This window comes from Tachyglossus aculeatus, chromosome X1, assembly GCF_015852505.1.
Source record: "Tachyglossus aculeatus isolate mTacAcu1 chromosome X1, mTacAcu1.pri, whole genome shotgun sequence".
NCBI classification, from domain to species: Eukaryota; Metazoa; Chordata; class Mammalia; order Monotremata; family Tachyglossidae; genus Tachyglossus; species Tachyglossus aculeatus.
The window spans coordinates 115,225,700-115,247,286 of record NC_052101.1 but is presented as its reverse complement, the minus strand read 5'-3'; the positions used below and the strand labels follow the sequence as shown (position 1 = coordinate 115,247,286).

The 21,587-nt window shown below is 52.6% G+C and overlaps 1 protein-coding gene across 3 annotated transcripts in view; it reads right to left on the bottom strand.

Annotated features, from left to right (window-relative positions):
- Positions 1–21,577, bottom strand: part of CC2D1A (coiled-coil and C2 domain containing 1A) — a 23,400-nt gene extending 1,823 nt beyond the window's left edge. The window contains exons 1-28 of one of the 3 annotated variants that reach the window (XM_038772098.1): positions 21,418–21,577; positions 18,734–18,869; positions 18,322–18,434; positions 17,465–17,533; positions 17,009–17,137; positions 16,626–16,923; positions 15,533–15,663; positions 14,633–14,705; positions 13,944–14,042; positions 13,671–13,801; positions 13,493–13,565; positions 12,869–12,993; positions 12,526–12,634; positions 12,263–12,435; positions 10,329–10,451; positions 10,107–10,165; positions 9,108–9,224; positions 8,737–8,810; positions 7,709–7,767; positions 7,437–7,488; positions 7,231–7,330; positions 2,910–3,000; positions 2,610–2,741; positions 2,170–2,231; positions 2,008–2,074; positions 569–695; positions 271–347; positions 34–81 (exon numbers count right to left, since the gene is read on the bottom strand). In XM_038772098.1, the coding sequence (XP_038628026.1) occupies positions 34–81; positions 271–347; positions 569–695; positions 2,008–2,074; positions 2,170–2,231; positions 2,610–2,741; positions 2,910–3,000; positions 7,231–7,330; positions 7,437–7,488; positions 7,709–7,767; positions 8,737–8,810; positions 9,108–9,224; positions 10,107–10,165; positions 10,329–10,451; positions 12,263–12,435; positions 12,526–12,634; positions 12,869–12,993; positions 13,493–13,565; positions 13,671–13,801; positions 13,944–14,042; positions 14,633–14,705; positions 15,533–15,663; positions 16,626–16,923; positions 17,009–17,137; positions 17,465–17,533; positions 18,322–18,434; positions 18,734–18,869; positions 21,418–21,477 (2,907 nt within the window). In that variant the 5' untranslated portion in view covers positions 21,478–21,577. The remainder of the gene's footprint in view (positions 1–33; positions 82–270; positions 348–568; positions 696–2,007; positions 2,075–2,169; positions 2,232–2,609; positions 2,742–2,909; positions 3,001–7,230; positions 7,331–7,436; positions 7,489–7,708; positions 7,768–8,736; positions 8,811–9,107; positions 9,225–10,106; positions 10,166–10,328; positions 10,452–12,262; positions 12,436–12,525; positions 12,635–12,868; positions 12,994–13,492; positions 13,566–13,670; positions 13,802–13,943; positions 14,043–14,632; positions 14,706–15,532; positions 15,664–16,625; positions 16,924–17,008; positions 17,138–17,464; positions 17,534–18,321; positions 18,435–18,733; positions 18,870–21,417) is intronic. The other 2 variants (XM_038772099.1, XM_038772100.1) reach the window with 2 other exon arrangements.
- Positions 21,578–21,587: the final 10 nt, after the last annotated feature.

Genomic DNA, 21,587 nt, shown 5'->3' with positions numbered 1-21,587 from the left:
GCCATTCCCCAGGTGGTCCCCACAGTCTCTTACCTCACTCTCCACCAAGTTCCGCTTGTACAGAGCTTCCTTAGCTGCATCCTGTGGGTGAAAAAGAGTCCTTTTGTCAATGGGCCACCTCACCTTCCTGTCCCTAGAGAGCCAGACCCTGGGAAGCCCGGAGAGGAAGTCGCTGCCCTTAGCGTGGAGATGGGGGCAACTGGTGAGGGTGAAGACCCATCCCGGGACCATATTGGGATGAGAGCTGGCTGGGCCCCCCGACAGCCTTACCCGATTGCCATCGCTGCCCAGGCGCCGAGCGCTGTTGGTATAATAGTGAAGTTGGTGTTCCAGCTGAGCAACATACTCTGGGGAAAAGAAAGGTTCAGAGGGTGAGAGCCCGGTCTGAGCCCAGAGGAGTAGGAGGACGGGGGCTGGGGAAGACAATGGGAGGAAAGGGTGGATAGAAACGGGCTGTGCCCCAACTCCCGGGCCTTGGCAGTCTGTGGAGATGGGGTCCACTGCTCCCATCCTTGGTCCTCCTCAGAGGGGTTGAGTGTCACCGGGGGGTTTGGTCCACAGTCCTTACCTCTTCTGATGCTTGGGCCCCCCTGCTCCAGCTGAGCTTTCTGCCACTGGCTGTGCTGCAGAACATCCTGGTACTTCTGCACCAGCTCCCCGGGCACTGGTCGGCATGCCTGTTTATAGGCTAGGATCTGCCAGGGACACAGGGCTGGCATGGATACCTGGGCTAGGTGCTCCACTTTGGGCACTTCAATCCCCAGGTTACCCATGCAAGGGGGCTCCCCTCTCACACCTGACTTGGCCCTTCCTGCCAAGGGTGGGAAGATGGCAAGTCCAATAACCTATAGGATGAGTATCAGGGAAGGTAACCTCACGCTGTTCCTCTAAATGTCCTTTGGGGCCACTGGTGGGGACGACATTGGTCAGGATCACTAATGGCACTGGTTTTGTTCCTACGATCTTATGATCCTTCCCCGCTAAAAACAGATAAACAAACAAACAAAAAACAATCCTGAAGGAGTGAAAGGAGAACAAAAAGGTACTGTTGGGGGCTATTTGTGTCAAGATCGACAGGTCCCAGCTCTGGACCCAAGAGACCACGGCAGAGTGAAAGGGACGGCCCATTTTGGCTGTCCTCACCACTACCTAAGCTATGTGTGGCCAGACGGATGGAGATTATATTTCCGCTCTTCACATCCTTTTCCTTTCCCTTTATTTCCCCTCCCCACTCCGTGCCAACAAATGCCGCAGTCAGGAGGGGGGCGTGCAAGGGAGCAGGGGAAGCCTCTGGTGGCAGAAACCATAAACAGGTCACTGAGCAACAACCCCACAGAAGGAAGCTGAGGGCCAGCGGAGAAATTAATCAATCAGTCCATCATATTTAGTGAGTGTTTACTGTACTAAGCGCTTGGGAGAGTCCACTATAACAGAAGCGGTAGACATGTCCCCTGCCCATATCTAGAGGAACAAGAAGGGATCAAGGCACCCCAAGAAACCGCTAGCTGCAGAGGTTCCAGGAATCCCCTGCCTCCTCGAGGTTTTTTTTTTAAGTGGTATATTTTAAATGCTTACTACGTGCCAGGCACTACTCCAAGTGCTGGAGTAGACACAAGTAATCAGGTTGGACACAGTCCCTGTCCCGATAGGGCTCATGGTCTTAATCCCCATTTAACAGATCATCATCATCAATCGTATTTATTGAGCGCTTACTATGTGCAGAGCACTGTACTAAGCGCTTGGGAAGTACAAATTGGCAACATATAGAGACAGTCCCTACCCAACAGTGGGCTCACAGTCTAAAATGAGGCAACTGAGGCCCAGAGAAGTGAAGTGACCTGCCCATGGTCACACAGCAGACAAATGGTGGAGTGGGGATTAGAACCCAAGTCTTCTGGCTCCCAGGCCCGTGCTCTATCCACTAAGCCACGCTGCTTCTCCAAGGTCTCTCTGACTCCCGGCGCCATGCAGGAAAGCTCCCCAGGCCCAATGGGCACATCTCCTTACCTTTCTTTCCAGTCGTTCCCGGTCGAAGGCCAGCACGCTGAGGCTCTGGAACACCCGAGCAGGTCTCCTGTTGGGAGCAGAAGGAGAGAAAAAGGCAGGAGTGAGGGGGACACGGGGTACCGAGAGAGGCCCCAAGTTAACCTCCTACACTACGGCACTTACATGTTGCCAGGGTCCCTCCCTACAGGAGGAGCGGGGGCAGCTTTGGTTTTAGGAATTGTCACCTAGGGAGGAAAAGAAAAGGTCCAGTCAGGTCCCAAATTTCTCCACCCCGGCTCCTTGAATGCCCAGGGTTCTCTCTGCTGTGTGACCTTGGGCAAGTCATTTCATTTTTCTGGGTCTGTTACCTCATCTGTAAAATAAGAGTGTGAGCCCCATGTGGGACAGAGACTGTGTCCAATCTGATTAACTTGCATCTACCCTAGTGCTTAGAACAGTGCTTGGCCCGTAGTAAGTGTTTAGTAAGTACCATAATCATTATGATTATTATTCACACCCCCTTTTCCCCAGGGCCCCCAAACCATTTCTCCCGATAGAGAGGTCTGTTGACTCCACCCGTCTTCCTGTATCCCACCCACTGTGCTCCTGGCTTCGCCCCTCACCGGGGGCAGGGTCAGGGGGTCGATGACCAGCCACTTCTCCGTGGTTGTCTCCAGCTGCTGTGAGGTCAGAGGCTCCCTCAGGCGAACGATCACCTCCAGCCGCCCCCCAGTAGGCCTCCGCCCATCCAGGATCTGGGGAGCGGAGAGAGGTTGGGGGTCAGAATAATAATAATAATGGCATTTATTAAGCGCTTACTATGTGCAAAGCACTGTTCTAAGCGCTGAGCACTGTTCTAAGCAGACGGGGTAGGATCCCAGCAGGGCCAAGGTAGAGGGGCCCAGGCAGAGGAAGATGCTTACCTCGAGGATCTCCCGGATCTCACAGGCTGATTCCAGGGCCTCCAGTTTCAGCTGGGCAGTGCCCAGGACCCGGTCATTCTTGAACAGTCCTCTAAGGTGGAAGGACATAGGCAGGCATTCATTATTCCAGGTGCCATGTCTCCTCTCTATACCACTCTGTCTCCACCTCTGAATTGAGCTCAAGACCACCTGATCGAATGGGGTATTCGGTGGGGGTGTAGTTAACGGATGCACTCATGAAGCCATTAACGAGAGCTCAGTCTTCACCCTGAGGTGGAGGGAGCCTGAGGTGTTTCACGGGGACTAATCCTAGTGCACTGACTATTTAACTGGACGAAGAAACAGAGCAGGCTCATCAAATTTGCCAGTGATCCTACCCATTGATCCACCATTAAGTGCTAAGCATTGTCCTAAGCACAACAAAGAATACATCACATTCCCTGAACTCAATTCACCATATTTACTGAGTGCTTACTGTGTGCAGTGCACTGTACTAAGTACTGGGGAGAGTACAATATAATAAAGTTGGTAGACGCTTTCCCTGCCTACAACAAGCTTACAGTCTAGAGGAGCACTTCACTCAAGGACCTTGGATTATAACCTGGAGTCTAAATTGGATAGCACTGCCAACACTTTGGAAGATGGCAATGGTATTAGACAAATACTAATACAAATACATGAGAAGCAGCATGGTCTAATGGCTAGAGCTCAGGCCTGGGAATCGGAAGGACTTGGGTTCTAATCCCAGCTCCGCCACTTGTCTGTTGTGTAACCTTGGGCAAGTTGCTTCACTTCTTTGGGCCTCAGTTATCTCATCTGTACAATGTGGACTAAGATTGTGAGCCCCACGTGGGACATGGACTGTGTCCAACTTGATTAGCTTGTATCTACCCCAGACCTTGGTACAGTGCCTGGCACGAAATAAGCACTTGACAAATGTCATTTAAAAAAAATAGAAAAACTGGTCCTATAACAACAGCATCAAATTCAAAAGGGACGAGTACAAGGTAGTGTGCTTAGAGGCAATAAACATAGAGCACAGGCCTGGGAGTAAGAAGGACCTGGGTTCTAATCCTGCCTCTGCCACTTGTCTGCTCTGTGACCTTGGGCAAATCACTTCACTTGTCCTCAGTTACCGCATCTGGAAAATGGGGATTAAGGTGGTGAGCCCAATGTGGGACATGGACCGTGTCCAATCTGATTAGTTTGCATCTACCACAGCACTTAGTACAGTGCGTGGCATACAGTAAAAGTTTAACAAATACCACACAAAAAAAATAAAGCAAGTGCAGGATGGGGAATGATGAGTGGCTAAGTACAGGTCCAGCAAAAAAAGACTTTGGGATCACAGTTGGCCTGCAGCTGAATGGGAATCAGCAGTGTAGTGCCGCAACTATGAAAAGACAATACAGTCCAATGGACAGTCGAGATTTTCTGCGTGCACCCTTTCAATCCTGTCACATCACCCATGCTCCCTGTCCCTCAAAATGGTTCTCCCTTTCCATACCCTGGACCCACCTCAGCTATCCCAGGCCAATCCTCCTATCCCTAGATGTGAAAGTACACACCCTCAAATCTGCCCTCTCCACCAATCTCCACTCGCTTGCCTCCACCTCTTTCACTGCTTTGGCATCACCAAACCCCAGTCCGCCAGTCTTCTGCTTCCTTCACTCCTGTGCCCTGGCAGCTGAACACAAGCTAGCAGAAATTCAGGCACCGGGCTGATTTCTGCCATTACAAATTCACTCTGCCCTGCTCGCTGTTGTTTTCCGCTTGATGACTCTCCTCTTCCTCTCTGACCCCCACAACCCCCAGCAACTTTTCCAAACCTTCAACTTCCTCCTGATAACCCCACTCTCCAACCCCAACCCTCCCTCCCACATGACCTCACTATTTCACTGGCAAAATCAAAACCATCAGACGTGAACTCCTCAAAGTCTCCCCAGTGGTTTCTCAAGAGGTCACCTGCTTAATTTTCTAAATCCACCCACTGTACCTGCACCTCTGACCCTATCCCTTCCCATCCTCCTCCCCTTCCTCACTGTTACTCTCAACTTCTCACTCTCTAATGGCTCCTTGTCTCCTGTCTTCAAACACACTCTTGCTTCCCCCACACTAAAAATGCCTTCTCTCTAACCCATGGCCCGTTTCAGCTATCGCTCTTTCTCCCTTGGCTCCATCTTTTCCAAACTCCTAGAAGAGGCTGAATTTTCTCTCCACCAACTCTCTTCTTGACTCCTAACAGTTAGTTAGGGTTTCAGTCCCTTCACTCCTACCGAGACCACCCTTTCAACCATCACCAATAACCTCTTTACGGCCAAATCTAAAGGGCTCTACTCCACCTGGAGCCTCCTGAACCTCTCGGCTGCTTTTGACACCATGCCTCACTCCCTCCTCCCTGGAACAGTATCAGGCTTCAGTTTTACTGCTATGGTTTTTACCTGGTGCTTCTACTATCTCTCTGATCAATCCTTCTCAGTTGCTCTCACTGGCTCCTTGTCTGCTACTCATCCTCTTACTCTAGGCTTTCTGCAAGTCTCTGTCCTGGGTCCCCTACTCTACCCACTCTCCTACATCCTCCAACAAGCCTTCCCCCAATTAATTTCCTGCACCCGAGTCACCTAGCCCTCCAGCCATCTCTAGCACTTACCTACTCATATAATAATAATAATAATGATGGTATTTGTTAAGCACTTACTATGTGCCAAGCACTGTTCTAAGCACTGGGGTAGATACAAGGTAATCAGGTTGTCCCACGTGGGGCTCACAGTTTAATCCCCATTTTACAGATGGGGTAACTGAGGCAAAGAGAAGTTAAGAAACTTGCCCAAAATCACACGGCTGACAAGTAGCGGAGTTGGGATTAGACCCCGCGACCTCTAACTCCCAAGCCTGTGCTCTTTCCACTCAGCCCCTGTGCATGTATGTGTATTCAACTGTATATTCAATCTATCAATGCTTTCAAGTGCTTAGAACAGTGAGTGCTCAATTACTCGATAAATACCACTGACTGACTGATTTGATGTCTGTCACCCCCATCAGAGTGAAAGCTTCTTGCAGGCAGGGACCAGCTCACTTCTGTGTTGTTTTTCCCCAAGTGCATTGTGCCCAGTAGGTGCTCAATAAATAGGGAAGCAGAACTGCCTAGTGGATAGAGCCCGGGCCTGGGAGTCAGAGGTTGTGGGTTCTAATCCCAGCACCGCTATTTGTCTGCTTTGTGATGTTGGGCAAGTCACTTCACTTCTCTGGGCCTCAGTTCCCTCATCTGTAAACTGGGGATTAAGACTGAGTCCCTTCCCTCATCTGTAAAATGGGGATTAAGACTGTGAGTCCCATGTGGAACAGGGACTGTGTCCAACCTGATTAGCTTGTATCTACTCCAGCGCTTAGAACAGGTACTTCATACATAGTAAGCACTTAATAAATACCATCATCATCATCATAATTCCCAGACGGATGGTTACATTGATTTAGGTTGGGCTGTTTTGTCTTCCTTTTTGCCTCCTGACCTCCTTGACAACAGAGATCATGTCTATTCTCTGACAGTGACCCCAAGGCTCTATGCCACCTGTAGACACTCAATTGATGACAATGGAGTCTCCCTTCGAGAATGATGGATGAGCCTCGGTCCAGAGACTTGGGGCCGAGAACCTGCAGGAAGGCACTGTGTGACGGCAGGTTGTGTGGTGCTCCTCGTATTCTCCTGGCCCCACCAGCTGAGTTGGATGTGCACTTGGATTTGCTCCCTTTATTCACCCCTCCCTCAGCCCCACAGCACTTATGTCCATATCCGGAATTTATTTATTTACATTAATGTCTGACTCCCCATCTAGACTGTAAGCTCTGTAAGGGCAGGGAACTTAGCTACCAACTCTGCTATACTATAATAATAAAAATTGTGGTATTGGTTAAGTGCTTACAATGTGCCACATGATGTACTAAGCACTGGGGTGGATACAAGCAAACTGAGTTGGACATAGTCCCTGTCCCACATGGGGCTCACATTCTTAATCCCCATTTTACAGTTGAGGCAACTGAGGCCCAGAGAAGTGAAGTGACTTGCTCAAGGTCAAAGAGCAGACAAGTGGAGGAACCCAGGATTAGAACCCAGGTCCTTCTGACTCCCAGGCCCATACTCTATCCACTAGGCCACACTGCTTCTTGTCCTTTCCCAAGCTCTCCCAAGTGCTTAGTACAGTGCTGTGCACACAGTAAGAACTCAATAATATTAACAATAGATTGACAATGTTCCTACTGGGGCACGGAGTGCCAGGCAGCATGTATACGCTCAATGACTCACTAGCCGTGCCTCCTCACTTACCCCTTGTGGATCACCTCGAACTTGATGCCCTTAGTCTGGACTGCCCTTTTGAAGCCCCGGTGCCCACGGTTGATGAACAGCTTGAACTGCTCTTTGAATTCTGCCAAGAGAGTTGCGGGAGGGGTCATCCCAGAGTCGAGGAAACCTCCCCTGCTGCCCTTCACTGGCCTCCCTGTCCCAGTTCCCCACCCTGGTTCCCAACTCACCTGGGGAGTCTGTGTTTTTGATCACGTTGGTCTTGTCTTTCTGAGCTTCTTCCTACATATATATATATATCCAAGACCCAACAGGAGTGATATAAAGGTTATCCCCTTCTCCCCCACGCTGAGCAGTCAGTCTGCCCCCAAATGCCCCTCCGATCAGAATGCGGTGATCCAGTGCTCTGTCCCGAGAAGCCTGACTCCTGTTCTGAATTCCCCAGACCCTCCAACCTCCCCTGAATCTCAGCCTCCCCTAAATTTCCCCAGCCTCCACTTACCGCATTGGGGTAGGGGAAGTCAAAGCGCACAAAAGCGTCCAGGTCACTAGGGGACACTCCTGAAAAGGATCATCAGCAGTCATCATTACAATTTGGTTTATGGGAGTTCAGTCCAAGGGGGAAGGGACAGGAGATGGCCTTCCCAGCTCTTCCCTCAGCAGCAGTAAAGAATGCACTGGTCCCCCAACCCCTCTTCTGCCCAGCCTGTTCCCATTCTCAGGGCCTTAGGCCAGCCAGGGTTGATATGAGACCTGAGCCATGGGAGAGCCTAGCCCCCCCACCCCAAACACACACCTTTTGTGTGTGTCTATAGGTGGGGGTTGGGGGGAACAGGTTCATTCATTCAATCATATTTAACAGGTGGGAACAGGACATGAGGGCAAGACAGAAGGAAAAAAGAAGGCCACATCTCATGAGAGCAGGGCAAAATGGCAATGCCTTGTGGGGTCCTGCAGGTGTGGGAATGCAACAGCATGGCTCAGTGGAAAAAGTTTGGGCTTAAGAGTCAGAGGTCATGGGTTCTAATCCCAGCTCCGCCACATGTCTGCTGTGTGACCGTGGGCAAGTCACTTAACTTCTCTGAGCCCCATCTGTAAAATGGGGATTAAGACTGTGAACCCCACATGGGACAACCTAATCACCTTGTATCTCCCCAGTGCTTAGAACAGTGCTCCGCACATAGTAAGCGCTTAACAAAGGCCATCATTATTAAAGGGTGCCAAGATGAAGCCAAGAAGGGCCCAGGCAGCATGGCCTAGTGGCAAGAGCACGGGCTTGGGAGTCAGAGGAGGTGGGTTCTAATCCTGGCTCCGCCACTTGTCTGCTGTGTGACCTTGGGCAAGTCACTTAATTTCTCTGGGCCTCAGTTACCTCATCTGTAAAGTGGGGATTAAGACTCTGAGGCCTATGTGGGACAGGGACTGTGTCCAACCTGATTACCTTGTACCAACCCCAGCACTTGGAGCAGTGCTTGGCACACAGTAAGTGCTTAACAAATATCATAATTATTATTGGGTCCTTTCCCTTACCTGAAGGAGCAGGAAGGTTGATGCCCTTCACAATGTAAAGCACCATATCGTTGCTGTTGAGTTCAGGGAAGATCCTACAAGAAGAGGAGCCAAGGATGATGAGGGAGGAGGGGGAGGAGGAGGAGGGTAAAGGTGCAGAGTGGAAGAGCCTGCTTTCAGCTCCTGGGGTCCAGAGCAGCAGCCTCCACCAAGTGGGGAAGCAGAGACTCCCCCCAGTTCAACCCCCTCCACCTAATGTGCGGGTAAAGTCCCATAAAGCATGTGCCTTTCCCTCCCTCCTGGGGCCTGGAGAAGAGAGAGTGGACTGGGAAAGAGAGGGAAGTGAGTCAGGGGGACAGGGAGAGGAACTGGGAGGGAAACGGGAGACTCACTTGACTACATTGAAGGTCCTCTGCTCGTAGTGGTACTTGGGCAGCGGGAAACCCTTGGCATGAGCCTGCTTCAGGATCTCCATGTTCTTCCTGCAGTCCTCAGCCATTTTCTCAAATCTGGATGGGGAGGGAAGAGGCCAGATGGACCAGAAACCTCTCCTCGGGCTCGACCTAGGATTACTTCAGCCTTCTGCTGTGGCCAAGATAGGCTCCCTCTCTGCTTTTACTAGAGCCCTGAGGCCTTCCAAGTGAAAGGAGAAGCAGCATGGTGTAGTGGCTAGAGCATGGGCCTGGGAATCAGAAGGTCATGGGTTCTAATCCTAGCTCTGCCACTTGTCTGATGTGTGACCATGGGCAAGTCATTTCACTTCTCTGGGCCTCAGTTCTCTCATCTGTAAAATGGGGATTGAGACTGTGAGCCCCACTTGGGACAGGGACTGTGTCCAACACAATTTGCTTGTATCCACCCCAGTGCTTAGTACAGTGTCTGGAACATAGTAAGCACTTAATAAATACTATTATAATTATTGAAAAGCCATTCTTAGGACTGTGGCTAAGGGCCAAGGGCTGGCTTGAGATGACCTCTGGAGTAGGCTCTACTGAACTTCCTCCTGGTGACACTGCAGAGCAGTCCAGAGTGGAAAATAATGCTATTCCTACGGAAACCAGGATTGGGAAGGGGTGGGCGGGTGGAGCACAGGCTTGGGAGTCAGAGGTCGTGGGTTCTAATCCTGGCTCCGCCACTTGTCAACTGTGTGACATTGGGAAAGTCACTTAACTTCTCTGTGCCTCAGTTACCTCATTTGTAAAATGTGAGCCCCACGTGTGAGCCCCACGTGGGACAACCTGATAACCTTGTATCTACCCCAGGGCTTAGAACAGTGCCTGGCACACAATAAGAGCATAAAGAATACCATTATTATTATTATTATTATGTAACACCACTTGAGGAGAGGTGAGGAGTTTGGAGGCTGAAGGGGGAGAACGTCGGTAACTTACTTGCTGGTTTCAGCGACATTCCCCAGGTGAGTGAATTGGTTGGAGTAACTGAGGCACATCTGTGGGTAGGAGATAATGAGAAAAGGAGTCATCTGGGAGAGGCCCCCTCCACCCCCAACCCCCGAACAAGGAGGTCACCACCATCGCTGCTGCCGTGACCATATGGGTGGAATTCCACGACCCCTGGCCTTTCCCCAACCCGGTTTCCCCGGCTCCTCGAACCTCGTACTGCTGCTTCATCAGCTTGGTCAACTCAGTGTACTGCCCGGTGGCCTCGGGGGGCATGCCAGCGCCACGTCGCTGGGGCAGCATGAAGTCCTCTTTGTTGACGGGTGCTGGCGGTACCTGAAAAGCCCAGGGGCACCGTGAATGTTCCGGAGGGCTCGGTCTCCGTCTCAGCCATATTTACTGGGTGCCTACCGGGGGCAGAGCACCATCCTTGGTGTTTGGGAAACAAACAGAAGTGGTAAAATGCCCTGACCTGTCTTCTCCAAGACGTTTTTTTGTCAGAGGGAAAATGGTAGAAATAAGTTAACCAAGAATTAAGAGTGACAAAAATTAATGGATAAAGTTAAGTGAGAAACTACTTATTACCGTTTATTATTATAATACATTACTCACTTTTATTCTATTTTCTCACTTAACACAAACAGATAAGCAAATGAATGCAGAGGTGGCTGATGGGATGACATGACCAGGAAAGGTGGGGGGGGGGGAGGGAAGAGAGAAGAGAAATTGGGGAGGACTTCCTGGAGGAGGTGATTTTTAAGGAAGCTTAGAACGAGGGGAGAGATGTGGTTTGGTAAAGCTGTGGGCATGTGTTTCCATGCAGGGGAGAAGGCATATGAGCAATTAGTTGGAGGTGAGAGAGTTAAAGAGCAAGGAACAGTTAGTAGGTTTGCTTGGGAGAAGTGAAAAGCAGAAGCTGGAGTGGAGCAGGAGACGGGAGAGCCTGGGTAAGCGGGAAACCAATGGTCAGGAGTTTGTGTTTTATATGAGGAAAAATGAAGATTTTTGAGGCAGGGAATGTTGCGCTCTGATCGGCATTTTTTCAAAAGATGGCACGTGCAACTGGAGGCAAAAGAGATTGAAGAGAGTAGAGACTCCACGGAGGGAGACCAGACGGAAGGCTGTAATTAGTCGTCCAGCTGGGAGGTGATGAGAACGTGTCCCAGGGTGGTGGTGGGTATAAGTGTGTCCAGGGCAGCACAGGGCAGATCCCTGGAATACTAGAGAGAAAGAAGAGGAAATGCCTGAACGTGGGAAGTAATTCAGAGAGATGAGTTCAAGCTGACACCGGGTCTGCCTTGCTGGCAGGGTGGGGTGGACAGTCACGGGCCAGTTAGGAAGAGGAGACGGTTTACAAGGGAAGATGAGGAATTTGCTTTAGGCCCTATTACATTTCAGAGGCCAGCAGGCTACCAGATGGTGATATTCCTATGGCAGGGAGAAATCTGAGATGGTAGACCAGGTGAGAGATCGGGGCCGGAGAGATGGATTGCAGAGTGAAAAATGAGACTAGGGGATGCCAAGCTGGAATCCTGTGGGACACCCACAGCTAAAAGCTGACTAAAGGAAGAAGTCAAGGGGACTGAGAAGGAGCGGTTGGAGAGGTAGGGTGAAAACCAGGAGGGTCCTGGATCCAATCGGGCCAGAGCTGCCGAGTTTCTAGGAGGAGAGGGCGGTGAGTAGTGTCAAGAGCAGGAGGCAGGTCAAGGAGAAGCAGCGTGGCTTAACGGATAGAGCACAGGCCTGGGAGTCAGAAGGACCTGGGTTCTAATCCCAGCTCCGCCACATGTCTGCTGTGTGACCTTGGGCAAGTCACTTCACTTCTCTGGGCCTCAGTTATCTCATCGATAAATTGGGCATTAAGAGAATGAGCCCCACCTGGGACAGGGACTGTGTCCAACCCGATTAACTTGTATCTATCTACTCCAGCGCTTAAAGCTGTGTTTGGCACATAGTAAGTGCTCAACAAGTATTATTATTATTATTTTTAATAAGGAGAAGCAGAAGGGAGGAGGTGGGCAGATTTCCCTGGCCCAAGGCCCACAGCATCTTCACTCAATCAATGGTATCGACTGAGTGCCCACTGTGTGCGGAGCACTGGACTAAGTCATGCTTAGGCCTGGGGGTCCCGCCAGCCTGCCCTTCACCTTGGTGATGTCCACAGGCAGCCCATTGTGGGAAGCCTCCAGCATGGGCTCCAGCCCCTTGGCCTGGCGCAGGAACATCTTGGCCCCCTCAATGTCATTCTTCTGCTTGGCCCGCAGAGCCGCTTGCATCAATTGCTTCTTTCGCCCCTCCAGGAACTCCAGCTGCTGCTGGGCTGCAGAAGAAGAAAGAGGGTCCATGGGTGCCGCCCAGCCCATCACGTAGGACACGGGTGCCACCTGGCCAAATCGGGGACTGAATGTACCTTTGGTGGAGCCTTTGGGGACTGCTTTCCCGGCTGGAGCGGTTGTTGCCGGAGGTGCCCGCGGGGCTGGTGGTTTGGGCTGTGCAGAGGGAGCTGGGCGAGGACTGGGCTGGTATCGAGGGGATAGGAAACAGGGTTAGTACCACCCTCCCCCAGCAACCCTGGACCTCTGGCAAGCATGACCAAGTGGCCACCCCATAAGCACTGAGTGCTAACCCCAACCGGTGGGTGGGGGGGGGGCAGCAGCTGTGCTGCCTGCTTTGGAAGAGCAGAGTCCCCTGAGGGGGGATGCTGTCCCGCCCCCACCTCCCGGCTTTGCTCCCTCCCCCTGCAACCCTCGCACCTTCCTCGTCTCCTCCTCGTCATCGCCGTCTTCCTGATTGGCTAGCCGCATGGCGGTCTCCAGCACACCCACGAGGCTTTGCTCTGCAGGGGCAGAGGCCTCCAGGCCTTGGATCGGGGGAAAGCCTATTCCCCCCCCACAAAGGGGGCAAGGAAACTGAGTCAGAAGGCAGTTCCCCGTGGATGAGGAAGGCAGACTCATAGGTCCTGTCTCTGCTTCCGTCAATCAAGGGAAAATTCTGCACTTCACAAAGCAGCCATCTTCACAACTCCCCTCCACCCCACGCACAAAGCTCCACTTTCCTAAAGGGGGAAACCGAGGCCCAGAAAGGCACAGGGACCTCTCGCAACTCCACCCCGAGATCCCTGTTCAGGAGTAGAAGCCAAGCACGCCAGCTCGCTTTCCTTCCCACCTCGGCCCTCAGAGCAACAAACGGAACCCAGGTGTCCTACCTCCTAACTCTAGACACTCGTGAGCTTCGGGTCGTTCCTGAGACGGCCCAAAGGACACCGTAGGGCAGGAAGTCTGTCCCAACCAGGACTCTCCAATAATGTGGGGAAGTGAGGGGGTTGAGGGGGGAGAGGGTGTCCCACCACCCCAGGCCCACCCTCGCTGGTCAAATACCTGGGGGCACTGGCAGTTCTGTCACATCCACATTTTTGCCTGCCTTGAGGGCTCGAATGGCATCCTGGTATTGCTGCAAGAGAAAGCCAAGATCAGCCACCATCCGTGCCCGACCTTGGCTGCTCCGATTCGGCACACACCTCTCCGGCACCGCCTTTGCTGTCCGTCGCCTCCTCACCTTGACGATCCGCTCATGCATGCGGGCCTTCCGCTCGTCTCCTTTACTCTTGGCCTGCACCGCAGCCATTCGGTAGCGGTCCATGCGCTGCTGTAAGGCCTCCATCCGATTCTTCGGGGGTGGGGGCATCTCTGGAAGAGAGGTCGAAGGGGTGAGGAGCTGGCAGCTTGCAGGAGGTTGGGAGTTCAAGCCAAGGTGGGGATCCCCGTTCCCTCCCTCCTGCCTGTGTCCAGCTCACTCCCAGTTGCCCCCGTTAAGCTTCTGTGCCCTTACCCGGTGTGGAGGGGGAGATGGCGCTGACCCCGGCGTTGGGTGTTGGGGCTAGAGAAGATGGCTGAGGCCCTGGGGATGGCAGGTCCACGGGCATCTGGTCTGCAAACCAAGGAGACAGAGGTTCAGGGGGACAGTCTCTCTGAAACCGATCCACTTTCCTTCCCTTCTGAACCCCACCATTCCCCACCCTCACCCATCCCAGGTCACAGCCCTTAGAGTTTGTAGCCTGATACCTCAACTCCCTATCAGCCTCCCTGTTGCCCTTCTCGGTTCCTCTGAGCCCTTGTGTCTCCCCCGCCTAAAGTGGAAGCTCCTTGTGGGCAGAGAACAGATCACTTCTGAATTCTGTGCTGCCTGAGCGCCTCGAACAGTGTTCTGCACCAGGTGGGGGCTCATTAAATACTACTAATAATAATTGCAGTATTTGTTAAGCACTGTACTAAGCCCTGAGGTGGATACAAGTAGATCAGGTTGGACACAGTCCCTGTCCCAGGTGGGGCTCACGTTCTCAATCCCCATTTTCCAAGATGAGGTAACTGAGGCACAGAGCAGTGAAGTGACTTGCCCAAGGTCACACAGCAGACAAATAGCAGAGCAGGGATTAGAACCCATGGCCTTCCGACTCCCAGGCCCCTGCTCTATCCATTACACCATGCTGCTACTACTTGGGGGAACCTTTCCCTCCTCACCAGGTGGTGGGGGCAGGTGGGCTAGGTCCACAGCTTCGCCCTTGCTCAGGGTATCCAGGACAGCATCAAAGCTCTAGGATAAGGAGCAGAAAAGGTAAACGTGGCTGGCTGAGGAGGGGCCTTCCCAAGGAGTGTGTGGGTCCCTTTAGAGCCCTAGAGTCCGAGCTACGTCAGGCTCAGGCCAGGGTGGGGTGGCCCGTGCGGCTCCCGTATTGGGCTCCTAGGGCCAGGAGAGATGGTGGCTTCCGTGCAAGGTTTTGTGCTTGGGTGAAGATCCGTGTGCACCCATTAGGAATACTACAGAAGGGACGGGCACCGCCTTCCTGGCCATCAGCAACCACATGAGAAATGAGGGTCTGACCTGACCAGATCCAGGCCTTACACTTGTCTGGCCCCAAGCAGTCCAATTTCTGGCCAGTCCAATTTCACCCCTGGGCTGATGTTGGCCCTGGTCTGGGTATTTCAGCCTGGGCAAGCAAGGTTCTAAATCCACCCACTCCAGGGTGCATGGGGAAGAAAAAGGACAGGGCACTGTGTTGGAGGAAACTGGTCAGCGCGGGACTGAACTGGATCTGAAAGGGTTCCTCGATACTGGCAGTGATTTGTTTGGTCCAACAACCAGAGTGGCACAGAAAGCCCTTCCAGGCTCCAAGTCTTTTCAGTGGTCAAGACGGAGTCCGTACCTCAGGCCAGCTTGCCGGGGCAGGGGGCCGGCGGAGAGAAACACGCCTGGCCCATCGGAATAGAGCTAAGCAGAGAAGAGACTCCAAGAGTCCTGTCTCCTAGCTTGGCCTTTTCTGCACCACTCATTAGCCACCCTTGAGACTCCGAATACCTGACCCAGAGCCCTCTCCTTCCCCATTACCAGCCCCCAGATGGTAACGAGATATATGTGCAAACCTTTGCCACGCGATAATACTTGGTGGCCATCTCGTTGTCTCCCTGCTGCTTGGACTGGAGGGCGGCCAGTTTGTACTCCCGCTGCCGATGCTGTAGCAGAGCCAGGGTGCTGGAGCTCCTCAGACCTAGGTCCGGGGCACAGATAATGGGGAGGCTGGCTAGGAATGGCTGTGGGCCCTAGGGGTTACTGTCAGCTGCTGGGAAGCCTGGGCTTTGACCTGGGGAAGAGCACGGGAGGACAGAAGTACAACTGGGAATGGATTGGGTATCTAAGGTCACCTCTCCTCCAAAGGGCCTTCCCCAATTAAGTCCTCTTTTCCCCGATTCCCTCTCCCTTCTGCATCATCTACACACCTGGATCTGAACCTGCTCACTGACTTGCTCCCTTTATTCATCCCCCCCTCCCAGCCCCATGAACATATCAGTACTTTATTCATTTATACAATGTCTGTCTCCCTTCTGGTCTGTAAGCTTGTTGTGGGCAGGGAATGTGTCTGTTTATTGTTATGGTGTACTCTCCCAAGTACTGGTGCACTCTCCAGTGAGCCTGTTGGGGAGGGATTGTCTCTGTTGCTGAATTGTACTTTCCAAGTGCTTAGTACAGTGCTCTGCACAGAGTAAGTGCTCAATAAATATGATTGAATGAATGAATACAGTACTCTGCACACAGTAAGTGCTCATTACGATTGAATGAATGAATGAATGAAACCTTTGGGCATTTAGTACCCGCTCCACAGCACTTATGTTCGGATCCATAATTTATTTATATTAATGTGTCACCCCCTCTAGACTGCAAGTTTCTTGTGGGCAGGGAACATGTCTACCGACTTTGTTGTATTGTACTCTCCCAAGCGCTTAGTCCAGTGTTCTGCACACAGTAAGCACTCACTCAATACCACTGATGGATTGATGGGGACTGGAGAGATAATCTGGTGGGGGGGGGGGGGGGCAAAAAGGCTCAGTCTGCTCTTGAGACAAGTGTGATGAGTAGGTAGAGGGTGTGCCCTGACAGGGCTCAGTGAGAGGGAGCTCTTGCTTCTACTTCTCAGCTGCTAGTTCTCCCCTTGCCAGGGGTGACTCACGCCAAGCTCACCAGAACCCTCAGGCGATGTCACAAGGCTCTCCTCAGCCTCCTCAGGGACCTGACCGGGGTCAGCAGGAAGCGACTTCGGTTTGGGCAGCACAAGGGGTGGGATTGCAGGTGGGGCTGGAGGAGGCTGTGAGGAAGGCTGGGGGGGCTTGGTGCTCTGAGCGGGGGAGGGCAGGGCCTCCGGGGAAGCAGGGCCAGCCACAGGGAACACTCCACTCTTCCCCACAGCCACCGGGGGTGGGATGTCTTCCTCGCTGATACTCCGTCCCTTTCTCACCGAAGCCAGTTGGTTCTCTAATGTCTGAGAAGACAGGGATCCCAGCTCAATTTTGGGTGGCCCCAACCAGTGATTCCCTGATAGGCCAGTATCCTCCTCACCATCTCACCTTGAGGCCTCGCTCATAGCGCCGGAGCTTGGCTCCGTCCCCGGTCTCCTTGGCATTGGCGATGGCCGTCTGGTACATGGCAAGCCTCTCGGTCAGAGTGGTCTCCAGGCTGCTGGGGCTGGTCTGGGGCTGTGGAGGACCCAGGGACAGGAAGAGGAGCTGGACCCTTAGACCCTTGGTCATTTGAGGGCCATCCCCTCCCCAACCTCCATCCAGCCGCTGGATCACGTCCAGATCGCACTCCCCTTACAGCTTTTTTCTAAGGCTCCACAAAATAGAGCTCAGATTCAGTTGGTGGGGGGTGGGGGGGAGGGAAGTGTGGAGAGAAAATCAAGAAACCGGAAGATGTTCAATCCTTACAGGATTTTATGGGGGGTGGGCAGTGAATTGTTACATGTACAGTTGGGGTTCACGACCCTAACACTTTGAGGGAAGCTCATACAGGTACCCACTCACCTTGGCGGGGGGGGCAGGGGCAGCCGAGGAATCCTCCTCCCCTGCTCCGAGAACCTCATCAAGTTCCGCCTACAGGACACAGTGAGATGGGGGACAGTGACGCTTGGTTAATGCCCACCAGTCACTTTGGATTGTTACCCAACCCACAGCCTCCAGAACCAGTAACAGAAGTTACAGGAAATGTGGGAAATAGTCATCTCCTGAAGAAAGTGGCATTGGGCCGGGGGGGGGGGGGGGGGCACCAAAGGCTGTGGGGACAGGAGTGGGCTAGGATCTAGACATCCTGGATCCCCACTGAGGTTCCTGGGGTTTTTTTTAAATATATGGCATTTAAGTGCTTACTATGTGAGCCAGGCACTGTACTAAGCACTGGGGCAGATAGTTAATCATGTTGGACACAGTCCCTGTCCCACTTAGGGCTTCCAGTCTTAATCCCCATTTTACAGATGAGAAAACTGAGGCCCAGGGAAGTGAATTGACTTGCCCAAGGTCACACAGCATACAAATGGCTCAGCCGGGATTAGAACCCACATCCTTCTCCCTCCCAGGCCCGCATTCTTTCCACCAGGCCACGCTGCTTCCCTACTAAATCCCACAGGGATAGTGGGCAGATTGTTTATTGTCATTTGCCTCCCCGCCACACACCAAAGACGCCCTCAGTTTGCAGAAGAAAAAAAAGATGACCATTCTGAACCTGTGGAAGTTGGAGCTTGATTCGGCAGAGTGAGGACCAAATGAGACCAGGGGGGTAGGTGACAGCCCCTTGGACTTGCTCAATCTATCAATGGTATTTATTGAGCACTTACTGTGGGCAGAGCACTGTACGAAGCGCTTGCTCCCATCCCAGACCCTCTTACCAACAAATCGTCATCATCCTCCAGATCCTCTTCATCCTCCTCCCCATCCTCTTCATCCAAGTCCTTCATACACAGATTGGCCATTCGCTCAATGGCCTCCATAGGCAGAGGGGCTGAAAACCAAGAGACCCCCAACCTCTGGAGATGAAAGTGCTAACTCTGGGGGATGCAACCGCCTCCATTTCCCTGTCCAATTCAGCCCTCCCACTTAGCTTTGGGATTTTCATTTGTTTTCCAGGCTTGCGGGGCTGGTGGAATGACAGGGGAGATGTAGATGGAGAGGGAGGGGGTAAAGGGGAATGGACAAGTCAGCAGTTGCTCCTCCTCGGATGACTGTCAGCAGTTGCTCCTCCTCCTCCTCGGATGACTCCCAAGAGGCAGTGGAGAAGTCTGGGTGTCACCCGTTTCTTACCTTTGCCTTTGACCTTCTCCCGAGAAGGTGGCTGAGCTCCAACCAAAGCCATAAACTCTGCTTCAAGGTCAGCATCATTATCTCCGTCCTCGGGAACCATCACTCCATCGGGAGAGATGTCCACCAACAGGCCCATCTGAGGGGGCAAGAAGGATAAAGAGAAAGGTGCAGCCTCAATTCCAAGTCACTCAATGGAGGATAGATATCGAAAGGCTCCTCTGCACCCTGGGAGTCTGAAGCTCCGATTTCCCTACCACATTTTCCATGCCTTTAAATTCTTGGCATTAGACTGTACGGTCCTTGAGGACAAGGATCTTGCCCACTAATTCTATTATAGTATTGGGAGTGTCAGTCAATTGTATTTACTGAGTGCAGAGTTTGGGAGAGTACAATATAAAAGCACGGCAGCAACAAGCAGTGTTATTTCAGTGGAAAGAGCCCGGCCTTTGGAGTCAGAGGTCGTGGGTTCAAATCCCGGCTCCGCCAACTGTCAGCTGTGTGACCTTGGGCAAGTCACTTCACTTCCCTGGGCCTCAGTTCCCTCATCTGTAAAATGGGGATGAAGACTGTGAGCTCCACGTGGGACAACCTGATCACCTTGTATCCTCCCCACCACTCAGAACAGTGCTTGGCACATAGTAAGCGCTTAATAAATGCCATTAAAAAAAATTCCCTGCCCACAATGAGTTGACCATCTAGAGTTCAATAAGGTGCTCTACAAATATTGATTGATTGAATAATTTTACTAATGATGGTGTGATTTAGCGATCCATGTCATAACATTATTTTTGTGCTGCTTTCGCCTTTTTTTCTGAAGTGCTCCAGGGATTCCTCCCCTAGGGAAGCCTGGGTGCCCAAATTTTTCTCCCCATTTTACAGAGGGACAAATTGAGGCACTGAAAGAATAGACCTCTCCCCCTCAACACACACACACACACACGCAGGGAAGCTTCGATTCCAACACAATCTAGATTTCCCTCCACCTGTCGGGGCCTGGATTATGAGTCTGACAACCTGATACCCTCTGCTGGGCAGATCAAACCGAACGCTGGGAAGAAACACAAAGGTCAGAGACCCAAACTTCAAAGGTGGCCCTGGCTTTCCTCAAAGAGGAAACAAAAGCTGCTGCGACATTACAGCACTCCGATCGATCGTATTTAGCGAGCGCCTACTGTGTGCGGGGCACTGTACTAAGCGTTTGGAAAGTACAGTTCAGCAATAAAGAGAGACGACTTCTGCCCACTCCGGGTTTACGGTCTAGAAGGGGCTGGATGGCACCCGGCCAAGGCCCAGTTTGGGGTTATTTTCAGAGGCGTTATTTCGATGGTCTGATCTCCCATCCTCGTGTCTCTCTCCACTTCAATCCATACTTCATGCTGCTGCCCGGATTATCTTTGTCCGGAAACGCTCTGGGCATATCACTCCCCTCCTCAAAAATCTCCAGTGGCTACCAATCAATCTGCGCATCAGGCAGAAACTCCTCACCCTGGGCTTCAAGGCTCTCCATCACCTCGCCCCCTCCTACCTCACCTCCCTTCTCTCCTTCTACTGCCCAGCCCGCAACCTCCGCTCCTCCACCGCTAATCTCCTCACTGTACCTCGTTCTCGCCTGTCCCGCCGTTGACCCCCGGCCCACGTCATCCCCCGGGCCTGGAATGCCCTCCCTCTGCCCCTCCGCCAAGCTAGCTCTCTTCCTCCCTTCAAGGCCCTGCTGAGAGCTCACCTCCTCCAGGAGGCCTTCCCAGACTGAGCCCCTTCCTTCCTCTCCCCCTCATCCCCCCATCTTACCTCCTTCCCTTCCCCACAGCACCTGTATATATGTATATATGGTTGTACATATTTATTACTCTATTTATTTATTTATTTATTTTACTTGTACATTTCTATCCTATTTATTTTATTTTGTTGGTATGTCTGGTTCTGTTCTCTGTCTCCCCCTTTTAGACTGTGAGCCCACTGTTGGGTAGGGACTGTCTCTATGTGTTGCCAATTTGTACTTCCCAAGCGCTTAGTACAGTGCTCTGCACATAGTAAGCGCTCAATAAATACGATTGATTGATTGATGGGGGCGATCTCTTCAGGTTGACAGAGAGACTCTGGAAAGGGCCCGCAGTAGCCCAAGCCCCGCCCAGTGGACCGTGCCCAGCTCCCTGGGCTGCTCCTCACCTTGATGGAGGAAGATAAGAGGAGTCAGACGGGCTACCACCAATGGGAAATACAGGCCCAACCACCTGCCAGAGCCAAGATTCAACGTCGGGGGGGCCCCAGGCCCGCCCTGACGCGATAGGTCTTTTCTCGCCCTGGCACCCAGGCCCAGACTCCCCACTTCTTTCCCGGGACCGTGCACCGGTGGAGGAGGGCGAGGGATCAATCAATCAATCAATCAATCGGATTTATTGAGCGCTTACTATGTGCAGAGCACTGTACTAGGCGCTTGGGAAGTACAAATTGGCAACACACATGGACAGTCCCTACCCAACAGTGGGCTCACAGTCTAAAAGGGGATGGCGGCAGTCCTGCCCTGTAGCTTCCCACCCTCAGCCCCCCGCGGAAAACGCAAGCTACAGGTGTCTACGCGCAGGGCGGGGGAGCGGAGGCGATCGAGGGAAGCCACTTGAGGGAGGGGGCAAAGTCCTTGAAGGAAGGGAAAAAACCAAACCCCAAATAGAGGCGGCCGGGCTCACCTGTTTGGCTACAGCCGCGCCGCGTCCCGGCGGGGCCGGGGGAGCCTTCTTCTTGTGCATCTTTGCCGGGCAGGGCTCCTGGCTCTCGCTCCCTTCGCTCACTGCTCCTCCATACTTCACCGGCTCTCCTGCGCCTCCCGCCGCTCCCCTCCTCTCTCCCTGTCGCTCAT